Source organism: Phocoena phocoena, chromosome 7, assembly GCF_963924675.1.
Source record: "Phocoena phocoena chromosome 7, mPhoPho1.1, whole genome shotgun sequence".
NCBI lineage: Eukaryota > Metazoa > Chordata > Mammalia > Artiodactyla > Phocoenidae > Phocoena > Phocoena phocoena.
The window spans coordinates 76,146,713-76,164,949 of NC_089225.1; the positions used below are offsets into that span (position 1 = coordinate 76,146,713).

At 37.3% G+C, this 18,237-nt stretch overlaps 1 protein-coding gene across 1 annotated transcript in view; it reads right to left on the bottom strand.

Annotated features, from left to right (window-relative positions):
* Positions 1-18,237, bottom strand: part of DNAH7 (dynein axonemal heavy chain 7) — a 248,183-nt gene that overhangs the window by 218,198 nt on the left and 11,748 nt on the right. Inside the window, exons 3-5 of the mRNA XM_065880632.1 lie at positions 9,113-9,175; positions 6,161-6,269; positions 5,280-5,427 (exon numbers count right to left, since the gene is read on the bottom strand). Of these exons, the coding sequence (XP_065736704.1) occupies positions 5,280-5,427; positions 6,161-6,269; positions 9,113-9,175 (320 nt within the window). The remainder of the gene's footprint in view (positions 1-5,279; positions 5,428-6,160; positions 6,270-9,112; positions 9,176-18,237) is intronic.

Genomic DNA, 18,237 nt, shown 5'->3' on the forward strand with positions numbered 1-18,237 from the left:
TAATAAAGAGTATCTTAAAAACCTACAACTAACATCCTACATAAATGTGAAAGACTGAACGCTTTCCCAATAAGACTGGGAATTTCACTATCACCAGTTCTATTCAACAACGTACTGGAGCTTCCCTGGTGGCGCAGTGGTTGAGAGTCCGCCTGCTGATGCAGGGGACGCGGGTTCGTGCCCCAGTCCAGGAAGACCCACATGCCGTGGAGCGGCTGGGCCCGTGAGCCATGGCCGCTGAGCCTGCGCATCCAAAGCCTGTGCTCCGCAACGGGAGAGGCCACAACAGTGAGAGGCATGTGTACCGCAAAAAAAAAAAAAAGTAAAAGAAAAAGAAAAACAATGTACTGAAGGACCCAACAAGTGTAAAATGGAAAGAGAGAGAAATGAAAAGCATCTAAATTGAAAATGAAGACATAAATCTATTATTTGCAGACAACATGACTGATATGTAGGAAATTCTAAGGAATCTTTTAAAAAGCTCCAGAACTAGTAAGCACGTTTAGTAAGGTCTTATGATATAAAATTAACAAGCAAAAACTCAATAGATTTTTCTATATACGGAGAAAGAATAATCAGAAAATGAAATTACATAATTTCATTCACATCAAAAAGAAAAATACTCAAGAACAATATTTTTAAAGTCTAAGACTTGTACATTAAAAATACAAGACACTAATGAGAGCAATTAAAGAAAATCTAATTTAATGGAGAGAAATAACATGTTCATGGACTGGAAGGCTCAATATTATTAAAATGGCAATTCTCTCAAAATTGATTTATAGTTTCAATGCATTGTCTACTATATCTCAGTAAGCTTTTTCTTTCTTTTTTTTTTTTTTTGCAGAAACTGACAAGCTGATCTTAAAGTGTAGTATATGAAAATGCAAAAGACCTAGAATAGCCAAAACAATTTTGAAAAAGAAGAATAAATTTTGTGGAATTAAACTACCTGATTTCAAAACTTAATATAAAGCTACATGACAAGTGGTGTAAATACAGACACATAGGTAAATGCAAGAGAAATAGAACCCTATATATGGTCAAATGATTTTGGACAAAGATACCCAGGTAATTCAATGAAAACTGTCTTTTCACCAAATGCGGCTGAAACATTTGGATATCTATATGCAAAAAAATGAACCTTAACCCTTACCTCATAACACAGATACCTCATTGAAATAAAGCATGCACATAAATGTAAGAGCTAAAACTAAAACTAGAGCTAAGCTAAAACTTCTAAGAAAACATAAGAGAAAATATTTATGATCTTGTGATAGGAAAAGTTTCTTGGATATGACTCCAAAAGCATGAACAATAAAAGAAAAAAATTGATAAGTTGAGCTTCATCAAAATTTAAAACGTTTGCTTTTCAAAAAATGCCAAGAAGGAAATGGAAAGATAAGCCACAGACTGGGAGAAAATACTTGCAAAAGATATATCTGATAAAGGACTTGCATAGACACTATATAAAAAACTCTTACAAGGCAATAATAAGACAAACAACCCAATTTTTTTAAATGGGCAATAGGTTTAAGTTGACAGTTCGCCAAAGAAATTATGTGAATGCCAAACAACTACAAAAAAGATGTCCATCGTTATTAGTCATTAGAGACATACAACCTAAAGCCATGATAAGATACGACAACACATTTACTAGAATGGTTAGAATGACAAAACACAACAAAAGACAAAGTGTGGGCAAGAATGTAGAGAAACTAGAAACTTCTTTATACATTCCTGTGGGAATGTAAAATAGTATGATGATTTGGAAAACAGCTTAGGAATGTCTTAAAAATTTAAACATACACCTACTACACTACCCAGAATTTCTATAAATAGGTATCTACGCAGGAGAAGTGAAAACAGATGTCCACAAAAAGACCAGCATGCAAAGCTCATAGCAGCATCATTCATAATAGCCCCAAATAAGAAACAGTAAACAAGATGGATTTCAAAAACATACATACTGTATGATTCCATTTATGTGAAATTGTAGAAAAGACAAAGCTATAGAAACAGAAAGCAGATCGATGATTGCCTGGGGCAACCAGTGGTAGAAAGGATTAACTGAGATGGGCAAAAGGGAACTTGTAAATGACAGATGTAAATGACAGAAGTATTCTAAAACTGGATTTTGGTGAAGGTTGCACAACTACAGAAATTTACTAAAATTCATTCAATTGTACATTTTTAATGTGGATGAATGTAATGGTATATAAATTATATCTCGCTAAATCTGTTTTTTACAGACTATATAGAAGGCTTTGAAAAGACAAACTGACAGTACAAACAGATTGCAAACAAAGAAGTAACAAATAAAGCAAAAAAGGCTTCTCATCAACAATAATATATGCCATCATGTGGCTATAGATAATACTGTATCGTGTAATTGACATTTGCTAAGAGAGTAGAACTTAAGGGTTCTCACACACACAAAAAAAGGTAAATATGTCAGGTGATGGATGTGTTAACTTGATTGCTGGAAATCCTTTCACAATGTGTAAGTATAATAAATCATCACATTGTACACTTTAAATATATTCTATTTTTATTTGGGGAAAATTGTTAACAGTTTTCAATGTTTTCCATATTTGTAGGGAAAAAATTACTATTATCCTTTAACTCTGTAGTGAGCTTAGTCATTAATTCAAGAGTAAGGGCAAAATAGTAGTGACCTTTACAAAAAATAAAAGTCTCGAGTTTACTCTCCACAGATCCTCATTGAAAGAACTACTAAGGGAAGGACTTCAGCAAAAAAATAAAATGAACCCGGAAGTGAGGAGTGGAATGCAAAGGCAACTTTCTAAAAAATTAGAAAACATGTTAGTAAATCTAAGTAAGTAGGAGCTTTAGAAAAAGAGTATGGGGAGTTTAAGGACTTGGTAAAACTAAAATATTATAGAAATATTGGTAGAAACAAACAATCACATGAAAAATGCAAAGGAAGGTTCAGAGCTAAGTTAAAGCACTCGAAGGTCCTTTCATATTATTCAGAGGGAAGATGGATCAAATGAATTTTAAACTTTTAAAAATATAAGTTATTATATGTGGCTTTAAATGCTAGGGTAACCACTAAAAGAATAAAAATATATTTGATAACTTTTAAGCCAATAGGAATAAAGGGACAGAAAATTCAATTCAATAGAAATAATAAAAAAGATTAAATAAGCAAAGGTAACATACAGTAAATAGAAAATACAAAATAAGAAATATGTAATACCAATAACTACAAATGGGATTAAACATGCTACTAAAGTCCAGAAACTCAAATTTAATAAGACCATCCATATAGTGTTTGTTAAAGGTATAACTAAAAATGACATAATGATTAAAAAGAGACTTCTGTTTCTTATAACACAGCAGCAAAGATAATCTGAAAAACCTCCCAGTACCATTCTATAAATACTGGATAATTTGCCACAAAGCTCCTTTGAATGCATAGCTGAGCTCACAAGAAAAAAAGGAAATACTCAGGAGGGAAAAGATGGAATGACAAGGCAGAGTAACAGCCAACCCCCGAGGCTACGGCTGCCCTTGTGGGGCGAAGCCTTGGACTTTAATGCCCATGGGGGTCAGGAGATGATTCTGTAGGCTGGAGTTAAATGGAGAATTCAAACCCAGACCTCTGTATGAAGCTGAAACCCAAGACGGGCTCTATCCTCAACCAGAGGAGGACCAAAAATGACAGGCACAGGAAAGTTGTGTCAAGAAGATCATTTGTCTTGGCCAGGACATTGGGAGGAGAAAAAACTGCTTCTATGAGTTTGTAACCAGAGGCCTACCCACCCACGGCTTGGAGTGTTGATTTTACTCCAAGTTCGTGTGTTCTGAGAGGGCTTAATTGAAGAAAGTGGGCCAAGTTGGTAATGTCTAGTGGTGCCTGGCAAAAGCAAACTCCAAACCACTCTCGCAGAGGCACACGCCCACGATCTAACTGCCCAGGAGCCCACATATCTGCCATCCCTTTGTCAGCACACAGTCACCACTGCCCTCCCCTCAAGATGCCTATCCAGCCAGTAAGGTGTCACATGGGGACAGTAAAATGGAGCTCTGTGGGTGAGTGACTTACTGTAATGTGTCACTAAATTCTGTTCACCAATGGCAGTGTGTGTGCGTTGAGAGTCAGGATGAAAGAAAGGGGCTATTGAACAACTAGCGTCAAGCTGTGAAAAAAACAGGCAAAGAGGAACTGGTGACTTGCATCTGCATTGCCCTCCGTAAACAGATCTGTACTTCAGACTGGGCAAGCCCTGCCCTGATCACACTGCTGATCATTTCAGCCCAGTTCCTTCCTTTTATACACAAGGAGACCCACAATGCCAGGGAAGTCACCACATCACCTGAACAGACAAGATGGGGAAAAAAATAACTGCCCCAAATCTTCTACCAGGCAGCATGCCTACAACCAGAATTCCCAGACATTCAGCTCTCTCAACCAACACCAAGTATTAATATTGACACCTGATGGAAGAAATGTTCATATATTGAGGTACGGGGAAGTCTTTCTGGCTTATACATGGTTTGGCTTGAACTTCATGCTAACTCAAACAGCCTGTCTTACGGCCCGTCAAACATGCCTTGTACATCTGTTTCAACCATTAAAGAAAAGATTGCATTTAAAAATCTAAATGGAGTGACTGTTTCAGGCGTTTAAAATGGAGCCAGGTGGCCATTGTGGATGTGGTTTCAGACATGTTCCTGCATCACTGAGAACTTAAATTTTCTGAACTGTTATCAAATTCAAGGATACCACCAGCCATGCTCAAAACAGTATCCACTAGCAGCTGCCAGCTACAACCCCTTGTAACTATGCAACCATTTTGGACCCCAACCAATCCTTACTTAACAAGCATCCTTCCTTCTTGCCAGATCCAATTATAATTCTTGATAAACAACTCATGAAACTAACTGTAACCTTGTAGTTTTTGTCTTTATAAGCCTCCCCCCATTTTGTAGTCTGGAGGAACACAAGTCAAGTGCTTATTGAACCTGTATCTCCTAGATTATAGTCCTCAGTTTGGCTTGAATAAAACTCTCTCCTATCCCTATTATAGATTTTTTTAATTGATCATTTTCATCAACATACCTTTTCAGCTGATGATATTTAAAAGTGAGACACTTTAGAGTTAAGCTCAGTCTTTCGTTATTTATACCCTGACCTCATTCCAACAAGGCTTTCAGGCATCCTTAGAGAGGCACAGAATTCTTATAATTTTAGATTAAAAAGTTCCCAGGGGCTCTAAAGAGGATAACACTGGTTAGCTTATAGAACTTACATAATGACATTAACAAGAGTGCTTCTAAAGTCTTCTCGTTCCTTATGTGGAGACTTGCTCTTTGATTTGGAAGTAGATGGTCCAGCATGACTATCATCAATCTGGTCGAGTAACTTGCCCTTTTTTCCAAAGCGTTCCATGTATTCAACTTGAATTTTTTAAAAAAAGGCATAAATTAGTCATCTAAAAAGTAAGCTAAAATATTTAAGTGGTTAGAATAAAATGCTGAAGCATGTTTTAAGAAAAAAACTACATTCTTTATGTTCTTAAGTAACCATATTTTCTTTCACTACGAGGAAGTTAAACTAACTCTCATTTTATGTCATCATGAGAAACCTTTATTTCAAGAATATTCATTAATTTATATTTTGATTAATGTTAATAAACTCAGATTTTCAATTATATTTGCATAGAACCTTCTTAAAATGAAGATTAAAATTATTATAAAAACATAATATAAAACTATTGCAGAAAATTTAAAGAACCATGATGAAAAAAATGTTAATATTCAATACAATCAATCTGATAAGTCAAAAATATTAATATAAATAATTTAGAAGCAATGTTTACAACTTATTAAAATCCCCCTTAGAAAAAACTTTAGTCTTTGATACAGAGGCAAATTCTGAATACAATAAATCAAAGTTTTATTATAAACATCCCAATTCCTAAAATATCAGCTTTTATAGCATTTACAACAGCCTGAAATAACTAAGAACCGGATTCAATTATTTTCTTAGGGAACACACTTGGGATAAATTTTTCTACTTTACATAAATATTTCAGTTTACGATTTCATTGCTCTAATTAACTAAATATTGTGTGATTTTTTTCTCTAGAAAATGTCCTTGAAGTCTAAGATAGAATATTAGAGTTCTTACCATATGATTGTTGATTTTTAACACTAAACTGCTCTGGAATACCTTCATCCTGCTTTACACTCAAATGGAATGACGGAGCCGCCTGCTGCCACTGGGGCTTTGAACTCACCTGAAATATGAAATTTAGATAGCATTAACAGAACAAGGTCAGGGGAAAAAAAAAACTTTTTTCATGAAATGCATGAGAATGTATAAACACAGACGTTTTCTCAAACAAATTAGGACATCTGTAAAGAAGGCACAAATACCCAATAGCAAATCTCACTGAAGCCTGTGAATGGCACGGTGTGTGACATCTGGGACACATTACCAAAGGCTCTGCTGCTGGTTTGATGTGGGCACCTGTTACCTAATTGAGGTGTTCATTCCACAGAGTTTACTCACCCACAGACATTGGCAAGTGATTTTTTTAAGCCTTCCATCTTAATTAGAGCCACACCGTGCTGGACTCCAATGCTAATGAGTTCCTCTACATTCCAGCTCCAAAGGATCTTCCTGTTCTCATGGCTTCAGAAGCTCTAGATTACCCTGGCAACTCACAAATTCATTCCATCGTTTAAGGCAGGGGTTATAAATTCTTATATCTACACAGTTCTGGCAGGTATCATGAAAGAGGGAGGAAAGGTAGTGATGATAGCTAACTGGCACTCAGCTTCAGTGCTGGGAAATATTAGGGGGTGGTGGGGACTGTGGCCAACAGGAGAAAACCTACATCTCCTAAAAAGGCAACAACTAATTAGCTCGAGCCGGTTACTGCGATAACAGAACACAGACCCACTGTTGCTAGAACCTATGTCTCTTCAAGAAACCCAGATGGGTGGGTTTTAAAGTAGAATGTACATATTTTTAAACAATGACAATTGAATCTATGTCTTCCTCTCACATTCAGGCCAACTTGACAGCCCATGCTTGTACTGGCTTTTATCGAATAGTTTTACTCTTCCCAGCCCTTTACTCCTACTTTCAAATAAACTACCTGCACAGAAGCCCTTTTTACAGGCTCTTCTTTCACAGGAAAACAAGCTAAGACAATTAATAAGTCAATGCTTTTCCATCCTTCCCTGCCTGCCTTTCCATTCTTCTGCTCTCATCTTGCTCCATAAAGGATTTCAGATTCATGGGTGGGCTATGAGTAAGGTGTTCACAAAGGGTGGGAATCAGGTCACCAGCTCAGAGGGGTTGGGAGCCACCAGCACTGGGTCACCCTTGATTTCAACAAGGATCACCACCAGAAGCATAAATGTCTGTAATGAAAATCACTCTAGGGCTTAACTACTGCCGGAAGATTTTATCCAAGTACAAACCTTAATATTCAAATGAAAATTGTTTGTTTGCTTTGGTCAATGGATTTTTAAAAATCTCTTAAAAATATCATCTCCCTTAACACACATGAAACTGAGAAAATGAATGCTGAGAACATGTAAGATATGGCCAAATATGAACATAAAACCAAGTTTAAATCAGCCAATAAAAGCATTTTAGACTATTATATGCCAATGACAGGAAAGGATTATTATTCAACTCAGCCACTGAATATTGAATCAGGAAATTTTAATTGAGTTGACATCTCTAAACCTATATACTAATAAGACACAACAAACAAGGGTAATTTTTATTTTTCTCTTTTAAAATTTGTCAAATTTTTAAACAGAAAATGCCTATTCCATTTCAAATCTTGTCTTTTAAGCTAGAACATTTAAGAGAGATTTTGCAGAAGCACAGAAAAGGTGCTGTGGCTCAATTCTATAGAATCTGGCATCATTAAAACAATTCAATTAAAATGTATATTTTGAAATGTTCATTTACTTTATCTAAGAATATTAACTCAAGTTTTCTAAGTGAAAAATATCCTCCGCCTTAAATTATCAGGAATCTTTCTCTATAAAGCAACACAAATTCAATTTTATAGTTTGTTCTCAGCTTTTAAAATATCTTTCAAAAAATAATGCTTTGGATGAAACTTGAGAACATTATGTTAAGTGAAATAAGCCAGACATAAAAAGACAAATACTGTATGATTCCACTTATGAGGTACTTACAGCAGCCAAATACATAGAGACAGAAAGTAGAATGCTTGTTGTCATGGACTGACAAGAGGCGGAAACAGGGAATTAGTGTCTAATGGGTACAGCGTTTCCGTTTGGAAAGATGAAGAGTTCTGAAGATGGATGGTGGTGATGGCTGTACAACAATATGGATGTACTTAATGTCTATGAACTATAGATTTTAAATGGTTAAAATGATCAATTGTATGTTATGTATATTTTATCACAATTTTAATAAAAACAGTGTTTGCACTGAACCTCCACTTAAGCTCAGCTTCCAGCAGTTACAAGAGCAAAACTCAATGGCATTAAATTCAATATAACTACTAAATGGTAAAATTTATCACAGTCAAGTACATCTTACCCAGCACTTGTCAACTGAAAATGTCTATTAACTGCCTCCTCCACAGGACAATGACAATTTTTAGTCATAATAATAATAATAAAAAGGATGGCAAGATCTGAAGAATCTTCTGTGGAATAGCATTTCAGTGCCAGAAGATGCATCTCAAAGGTCATCAACGCTTCTTACTTTCAAACTCAGAAACTGAGGCTTGGAGAGGTAAGTGACTCCCTCCGATGGCAGGGCCATTAGTGACGAGGATGTAACCCAAAGCCTCATCTCTTAATTCCAACACTGATATACTTTCTGCTAGACAATCTTGGAAATACTTTTATCCAGAATATTCAAACAGACTGTACACACTATTAGGAAATTACAGCTTACACTTACTTTATTAAGATAGTTATTTTTCCTTTTATGTGCACCTCAGAATTTCTCAATCAGAAAATAGTCAAATTGAGTACAAAATTCAAAATCATAAATTCAGTTACTTATTTACAAGTTTCAAACTAGTAAACATTTTTAAAAGGGCAAAAATCCAATGAGAGTCTATAGGTAAATTACCTTAGGCAATTGTGGTAAAATTCTTACTGGTGTCTTGGATTTTTCTTTGCTGGATGATTTATCCTGCATTTAAAGAAAAAAAAAGTTTACTCTGTTAATGATAAAATTGATTCATTCAACCAAATTTTACAGAGGATCTAAAGTAAAGCACTTAGTATTCAAAATATTTAAAGACATACTCTACTACTTTAAAAAAATTTATTTATTTATTTTTGGCTGCATTGGGTCTTCGCTGCTGTGCACTGGCTTTCTCTAGTTGCGGTGAGTGGGGGCTACTCTTCTTTGTGGTGCGCAGGCTTCTCACTGTGGTGGCTTCTCTTGTTGCGAAGCACGGGCTCTAGGAGCGTGGACTTCAGTAGTTGTGGCATGTGGGCTCAGTAGTTGTGGCTCATGGGTTTAGTTGCTCCACGGCACGTGGGATCTTCCCAGACCATGGCTTGAACCCGTGTCCCCTGCATTGGCAGATGGATTCTTAACCACTGCGCCACCAGGGAAGCCCCTCTACTACTTTTTAAATTCTCAATGTTTGTCTTAGAATTGCTTTTTCATAGCAAGGAAAGAAAGGAAAGTGGTATCCAACAATACCCATCAGAAAGCTTTAAAAATGTGCAAAGGCTTTTATCCATTACATCATCCCCTAGGAATTTAATCTGAACCTAGTTAGTGTCCAGGGCTTACTGTACTCCACCTCCCTTCTCTATCACTAAAATACCATTTCTGTTCTTTTGACAACCAGAATGCTCCACTTCCTAAGCTGACAATGTATTCAGGTTAATGCATCGTCAGGTTACTGTAAGTAACATATACTTTTTAGCAGCAACTTTCAGGGAAAAGTGCTGATATCTTCCTTTGAGTAGAGGATGATTCCATGGTAGGAATTCCACCTAGGTAAGAGGAAGCACTGTTGAGAAAAATACTTCGATCTATAAAGCAGATTGTAAGTCGTGCTTTTTGCCAATTGTCAATTTATTGCCTCTCAGCTCCAAACCTACCCTTTTGCCCCCCTTTGTGATTGGGCAGGACTCTGTAACACTTCTCCTTTGCCAACCAGCATTAATATTACAAATGGTGTCAAAACAACACTGTGAGAGGAAAGGACTCTCTTCCTGTTTCCAGGGCTTTCTGTCACTGCTTCCATGGTGTGGCTGCCAGCAGTCAGCATCCTTGCCTGTGGGCACCTTCCCAGCCTGTGATGTGTGACCCAGTGACAGACACCCTCCAGCAGGGCTGCAGGTTTCACGGGCATCCCGAAGGGCAGCTTCCCAGAAAGTTTCCCTTACATCATAGAGGGAGACTTTCAAACTCTTCAGCACGCAAGCAAGGTGGTTTTCTCACCTACCTAAGCCTAAGCCTGCAACACCTCCCCAAACATCTTTGCCATCCAGGTGGGCCACAGCCATTCCCTCTCCAAGGGGTCTTAATCCAGGCTTTGGAGAAGAAATGTATCTTCCAAGTTTCTTCCTCGAGCACTCTCCCTTACTCCTAAAGGGAATGGCTACTTCTTATGTCTGCTAACCCTGTATTTTTTTTAAGCTACATTGTCCAAAACAGCATCCATTAGCCACCTGTAGCTACTGACCACTATGAAGTGAGATGTGTTTCAGTGTAAAATATGTACTAGATTTTGAAGACTTAGTATAAAATACAAAAAATTTAAATTATCTTGCCAATCTTTATATTGATTAGAATATATATTGATTACATTGTGTGCTGTGTATTGTTTTAAGAAATTTACATGAATTATCTCATTCAGTTCTCTTTACAACTCTGTGAGGTCAGCAGTACACCACTTTTTTTCCTACTGTATACATGATGACTTTTTATATGAGATACTCTCTACCCACACAAAGCATACATTCCAGTCAATATTTTTTTTAACATCTTTACTGAGGTATAATTGCTTTACATTGTTGTGTTAGTTTCTGCTGTATAACAAAGTGAATCAGCTATACATATACATATATCCCCATATGCCCTCCCTCTTGCGTCGCCCTCCCACCCGCCCTATCCCACCCCTCTAGGTGGTCACAAAGCACCGAGCTGATCTGCCTGTGCTATGTGGTTGCTTCCCACTAGCTATCTATTTTATATTTGGTAGTGTATATATGTCCATGCCACTCTCTCACTTCGGCTCAGTTTACCCTTCCTCCTCCCCATGTCCTCAAGTCCATTCACTACGTCTGCACCTTTATTCCTTTTCTGCCCCTAGGTTCTTCAGAACCTTTTTTTTGAGATTCCATATATAGGTGTTAGCATATGGTATTTGTTTTTCTCTTTCTGACTTACTTCACTCTGAATGACAGACTCTAGGTCCATCCACCTCACTACAAATAACTCAGTTTCGTTACTTTATATGGCTGAGTAATATTCAATAGTATATATGTGCCATGTCTTCTTTATCCATTCATCTGTCGATGGACACTTAGGTTGCTTCCATGTCTTGGCTATTGTAAATAGTGCTACAATGAATACTGTGGTACATGACTCTTTTTGAATTATGGTTTTCTCAGGGTATATGCCCAGTAGTGGGATTGCTGGGTCATATGGTAGTTCTATTTTTAGTTTTTTAAGGAACCTCCATACCATTCTCCATAGTGGCTGTATCAATTTACATTCCCACCAACAGTGCAAGAGGGTTCCCTTTTCTCCACACCCTCTCCAGCATTTATTTTTTGTAGATTTTTTTGATGATGACCGTTCTGACTGGTGTGAGGTGATACCTTACTGTAGTTTTGATTTGTATTTCCCTAATGATTAGTGATGTTGTACATCCTTTTGTGTGTTTGTTGGCACTCTGTATACCTTCTTGGGAGAAATGTCTATTTAGGTCTTCTGCCCATTTTTGGATGGGGTTGTTTCTATTTTTGACATTGAGCTACATGAGCTGCTTGTATATTTTGGAGATTAATCCTTTGTCAGTTGCTTCATTTGCAAATATTTTCTAACATTGTGAGGGTTGTCTTTTTGTCTTGTTTGTGGTTTCCTTTGCTGTGCAAAAGCTTTTAGGCTTCATTAGGTCCCATTTGTTCATTTTTGCTTTTATTTCCATTTCTCTAGGAGGTGGGTCAAAAAGGTGGTGGATCTTGCTGTGATTCATGTCATAGAGTGTTCTGCCTATGTTTTCCTGTAAGAGTTTGATAGTGTCTGGCCTTGACTTTAGGCCTTTAATCCATTTTGAGTTTATCGTTGTGTATGGTGTTAGGGAGTGTTCTAATTTCATTCTTTTACATGTAGCTGTCCAGTTTTCCCAGAAGCACTTACTGAAGAGGCTGTCTTTTCTCCATTGTACATTCTTGCCTCCATTGTCAAAGATAAGGTGATCATATGTGCATGGGTTTATCTCTGGACTTTCTATCCTGTTCCATTGATCTATATTTGTTTTTGTGCCAGTACCATACTGTCTCGATTACTGTAGCTTTGTAGTATATTCTGAAGTGAGGGAGCCTGATTCCTTCAGCTCTGTTTTTCTTTCTCAAGATTGCTTTGGCAATTCGGGGTCTTTTGTGTTTCCATACAAATTGTGAAAGTTTTTGTTCTACTTCTGTGAAAAATGCCATTGGTAGTTTGATAGGGATTGCACTGAAACTGTAGATTTCTTTGGGTGGTGTAGTCATTTTCACAATGTTGATTCTTCCAATCCAAGAACATGGTATATCTCTCTCCGTCAATTTGTATCATCTTTAATTTCTTTCATCAGTGTCTTATAGTTTTCTGCATACAGGTCTTTTGTCTCCGTAGGTAGGTTTATTCCTAGGTATTTTATTTTTTGTTGCAGTAGTAAATGGGAGTGTTTCCTTAATTTCTCTTTCATATTTTTTGTCATTAGTGTATAGGAATTCAAGAGATTTCTGTGCATTAATTTTGTATCCTGCTACTTTACCAAATTCATTGATTAGCTCTAGTAGTTTTCTGGTAGCATCTTTAGGATTATCTGTGTATGGTATCAGGTCAACTGCAAACAGTGACAGTTTTACTTCTTCTTTTCCTATTTGGATTCCTTTTATTTCTTTTTCGTCTCTGACTGCTGTGGCTAAAACTTCCAAAACTATGTTGAATAACAGTGGTGAGAGTGGACAACCTTGTCTTGTTCCTGGTCTTACAGGAAATGGTTTCAGTCTTTCACCTTTGAGAATGATGTTGGCTGTGGGTTTGTCATATATGGCCTTTAGTATGTTGAGGTAAGTTCCCTCTATGCCTACTTTCTGGAGAGTTTTTACCATAAACTGGTGTTGAATTTTGTCAAAAGCTTTTTCTGCATCTATTGAGATGATCATATGGTTTTTATCCTTCAGTTTGTTAACATGGCGTATCACATTGACTGATTTGTGTATATTGAAGAATCCTTGCATTCCTGGGATAAACCCCACTTGATCACGGTGTATGATCCTTTTAATGTGCTGCTGGATTCTGTTTGCTAGTATTCTGTTGAGGATTTTTGCATCTATGTTCATCAGTGATACTGGCCTGTAGTTTTCATTTCTTGTAACACCTTTGTCTGGTTTTGGTATCACGGTGATGGTGCCCTCGTAGAATGAGTTTGGGAGTGTTCCTCCCTCTGCTATATTTTGGAAGAGTTTGGGAAGGATAGCTGTTAGCTCTTCTCTAAATGTTTGACAGAATTTGCCTGTGAAGCCATCTGGTCCTGGGCTTTTGTTTGTTGGAAGATTTTTAATCACAGTTTCAATTTCAGTGCTTGTGATTGGTCTGTTTATATTTTCTATTTCTTCCTGGTTCAGTCTCAGAAGGTTGTGCTTTTCTAAGAATTTGTCCATTTCTTCCAGGTTGTCCATTTTATTGGCATAGAGTTGCCTGTAGTAATCTCTCATGATCCTTTTTATTTCTGCAGTGTCAGTTGTTACTTCTTTTTCATTTCTATTTCTGTTGATTTGAGTCTTCTCCCTTTTTTTCTTGATGACTCTGGCTAATGGTGTATCAATTTTGTTTATCTTCTCAAAGAACCAGCTTTTAGTTGTACTGATCTTTGCTGTCGTTTTCTTCATTTCTTTTTCATTTATTTCTGCTCTGATCTTTATTTCTTTCCTTCTGCTAACTTTGGGTTTTTTTGTTCTTCTTTCTCTAATTGCTTTAGGTGTAAGGTTAGGTTGTTTATCTGAGATGTTTCCTGAGGTAGGATTGTACTGCTATAAACTTCCCTTTAGAACTGCTTTTGGTGCATCCCATAGGTTTTGGGTTGTCATGTTTTCATTGTCATTTGTTTCTAGGTATTTTTTGACTTCCTCTTTCATTTCTTCAGTGATCTCTTGGTTATTTAGTAGTGTATTATTTAGCCTCATGTGTTTGTATTTTTAGTTTTTTTCCTATAAAAAGAACTTACACTGCAGAACTACAAAGGATCATAAGAGATTACTATGAACAGTTTTATGCCAATAAAATGGACAATCTAGAGGAAATGGAGAAATTCCTAGAAAGTGCAATCTCCCAAGACTGAATCAGGAAGAAATAGAAAATAGAAACAGACCAATTACCAGTAATGAAACTGAATCAGTAAAAAAACAGACTTACTCTCAACAAACAAAAGTCCTGGACCAGACTGCTTCACAGGTTAATTCTACCAAACATTTAAAGAAGAGTTAGCACCTATCCTTCTCAAACTATTCCCAAAAAATGCAGAGGAAGGGACATTCCCAGACTCATTCTATGAGGCCACCATCCCCCGGATACCAAAACCAGACAAAGATACCACAGAACGAAAAAATACAGGCCTATATCACTGATGAACATAGATGTAAAAATCCTCATCAAAATATTAGCAAACCAAATTCAACAATACACTAAAAGGATCACACACCATGATCAAGTGGGATTTATCCCAGGGATGCAAGGATGGTTGAATATTTGCAAAAATCAACCTACATGATATACCACATTAACAAATTGAAGAATAAAAACCATATGATCATCTCAATAGATGCAGAAAGTCTTGGACAAAACTCAACATCCATTTATGACAAAAACTCTCAACAAAGTGGGTGTAGAGGGAATATATCTCAACATAATAAAGGCCATGTATGATAAGCCCACAGCTAACAACATACTCAACAGTGAAAAGCTGAAAGCACTTCCTCTAAGATTAAGAAAAAGACAAGGTTGTCCAGCCACTCCACTTTTATTCCACATAGTATTGGAAGTCCTAGCCACAACAATCAGACAAGAAATAAAAGAAATCCAAATTGGAAAGGAAGAAGTGAAACTGCCCTGTTTGCAGGTGAGATGATACTATATATAGAAAATCCTAAAGATGCTACCAACAAATTACTAAAACTCATCAATGAATTTGGTAAAGTTGCAGCATACAAAATTGATGTACAAGAATCTGCTGTGTTTCTATACACTAAAAACAAACTATCAGGGCTTCCCTGGTAGCGCAGTGGTTGAGAGTCCGCCTGCCGATGCAGGGGACACGGGTTCGTGCCCCGGTCTGGGAAGATCCCACATGCCGCGGAGCGGCTGGGCCCGTGAGCCATGGCCGCTGAGCCTGCGTGTCTGGAGCCTGTGCTCCGCAACGGGAGAGTCCACAACAGTGAGATGCCTGCATACCTCAAAAAAAAAAAAAAACTATCAGAAAGAGAAATTTAAGGAAACAATCCCTTTACAGTGCAACAAAGAATAAAATATACAAGAATAAATATAAGGTAAAAGACTTGTACTTGGAAAACTATAAGACACTGATGAGAGAAACTGAAGACAATACAAAGAAATGGAAAGATATACCATGCTCACATGTGTAGCTGAACCAAACTGACTCCATTCTGTCAGCTCTATCTTAGGCCCACTGTCCTATCCCCTCCTCCTTATGCATGACTGAGCCTTAGCCTAACACACAAGGAATGTGTCCAAGCCGGATGAATTCCCATTCAACTTTCACCCTTGCCTTCATCTGATACCTAAAAACCAGAAGTGTGCCTTTTGCTGATGCAGATGGTTAATGGTCATGAGACATCCAGGGGAAGGAAAAAAAAACCCTGTTCCCATCCATGTGGACATGCTTCTCCCTAGTAGTCAGATTCTATTTTTAGCTTTGACCCCTTTAAATTCCCCTGCGCCCCTTTCAGCGGTGCTAAGTGCAGCTGTGAATGTGGATCATGTGTCCACCCAATCCTTCCTGCCTAAGTTACCCACAATACATTTCCTAATTGTTGTTTATGAAGTTGCTCACCTCATTTTTCAGTCTCAAAGTTCCTTCTCAGTTTGGAAGACATTATTCAATATCTCTGACTACCAACATCAGGGATTAGAAGACTCACTACTGTTAAAATGATCATATGACCCAAGGCAATCTACAGATTCAGCGCAATCCCTATTAAAATACCAATGGCATTTTTCACAGAACTAGAACAGAGCTAAAATTTGTATGGAAATACAGAAGACCCTGAAGAGCCTTTTTATCTTGTTATCTCAAGATAACAATCTTGAGAAAGAGAACAAAGCTAGACGTATCACACTCCTTTATTTCAAACTGTACTATAAAGCCACAGTAATCAAAAACAGACACACAGATCAATGGAGCAGAATAGAGCACCCAGAAATGAAACCACATTCATATGGTCAATTAATCTATGACAAAGGAGGTAAAAATATACAATAGGGAAAGATAGGCTCTTCAATAAATGGTATTGGGAAACTGGACAGCTACATGCAAAAGAATCAAACAGGACCACTTTCTCACACCATATTAAAAAAATAAACTCAAAATGGATTTAGGACGTCAATGTAAGATCTGAAACCATAAAACTTCCAGAAGAAAACACAGGCACTATGCCCTTTGACATCAGTCTTAGCGTTTTTTTTTTTTTTTTTCTTTTTGCGGTACGCGGGCCTCTCACTGTTGTGGCCTCTCCCGTTGTGGAGCACAGGCTCCGGACACGCAGGCTCAGCGGCCATGGCTCACAGGCCCAGCTGCTCTGCGGCATGTGGGATCTTCCCAGACCGGGGCACGAACCCACGTCTGCTGCATCGGCAGGTGGACTCTCAACCACTGCACCACCAGGGAAGCCGGTGATATTTGTTTTGCTGTATCTCCTCAGGCAAGGGAAACAAAACCAAAAATAAATAAATGGGGCTACATCAAACTAAGAAGCTTTTGCAAGGCAAAGGAAACTATCAGCAAATGAAAAACCGCCTACTGAATGGGAGAAGATGTTTTCAAAGGACATATCCAATAAGGGGTTAATACTCAAAATATACAAGGAACTCACAAAACTCAATGTTAAGAAAACAAATAACCCAACTTTTAAAATGGGCAGAGGACCTGAATAAACATTTTTCCAAAGATGACATACAGATGGCCAACAGGCACATGAAAAGATGCTGAACATCACTAATCATTAGAGAAATGCACATCAAAACCACAATGAGGTCACCTCACACCTGTCAGAATGGCCACTGTCAAAGAGGACAAAACTCACAAAGAAAAAAATTTTCTCCTGTTTCTTTAATGTATCTATATGAGATGATGAATATTCACTAAACCTATTGTGGTAATCATTTCATGATGTATGTATGTCAAATCATTATGCTGTACATCTTAAACTTATACAGTACTGTATGTCAATTATATCTCATTAAAACTGGGGTGGGGGAATAGCAAGTGTTGGTGAGGGTGTGGAGAAAAGGGAGCCCTGGTGCAATGCTGGTGGGAATGTAAATTGGTACAGCCACTATGGAGAACAGTATGGCGATTCCTCAAAAAATTAAGAATAGAACTATCATACAATTTAACAATTCCACTCCTGCGTATTTAGCCAAAGAAAATGAAAACACTAATTTGAAAATATATGCACCCCTATGTTCACTGCAGCATTATTTACAATAGCCAAGATATGGAAGCATTCCACGTGCCCATCAATAGATACATGGATAAAGAAAATGTGGTATATATAAATACAATGGAATATTACTCAGCTGTAAAAAGCACGAACTCTTGCCATTTGTGACAACATAAATGGACCTACAGGGAATTAAGCTAAGTGAAATAAGTCAGACAGGAAAAGACAAATACCATATGATTTCACTTATTTGTGGAGTCTAAAAAGTAAATGAACAAACATGACAAAACAGAAATAGTCATTGTACACAAACAGGTGGTTGCCAGAGGGGAGGTGGGG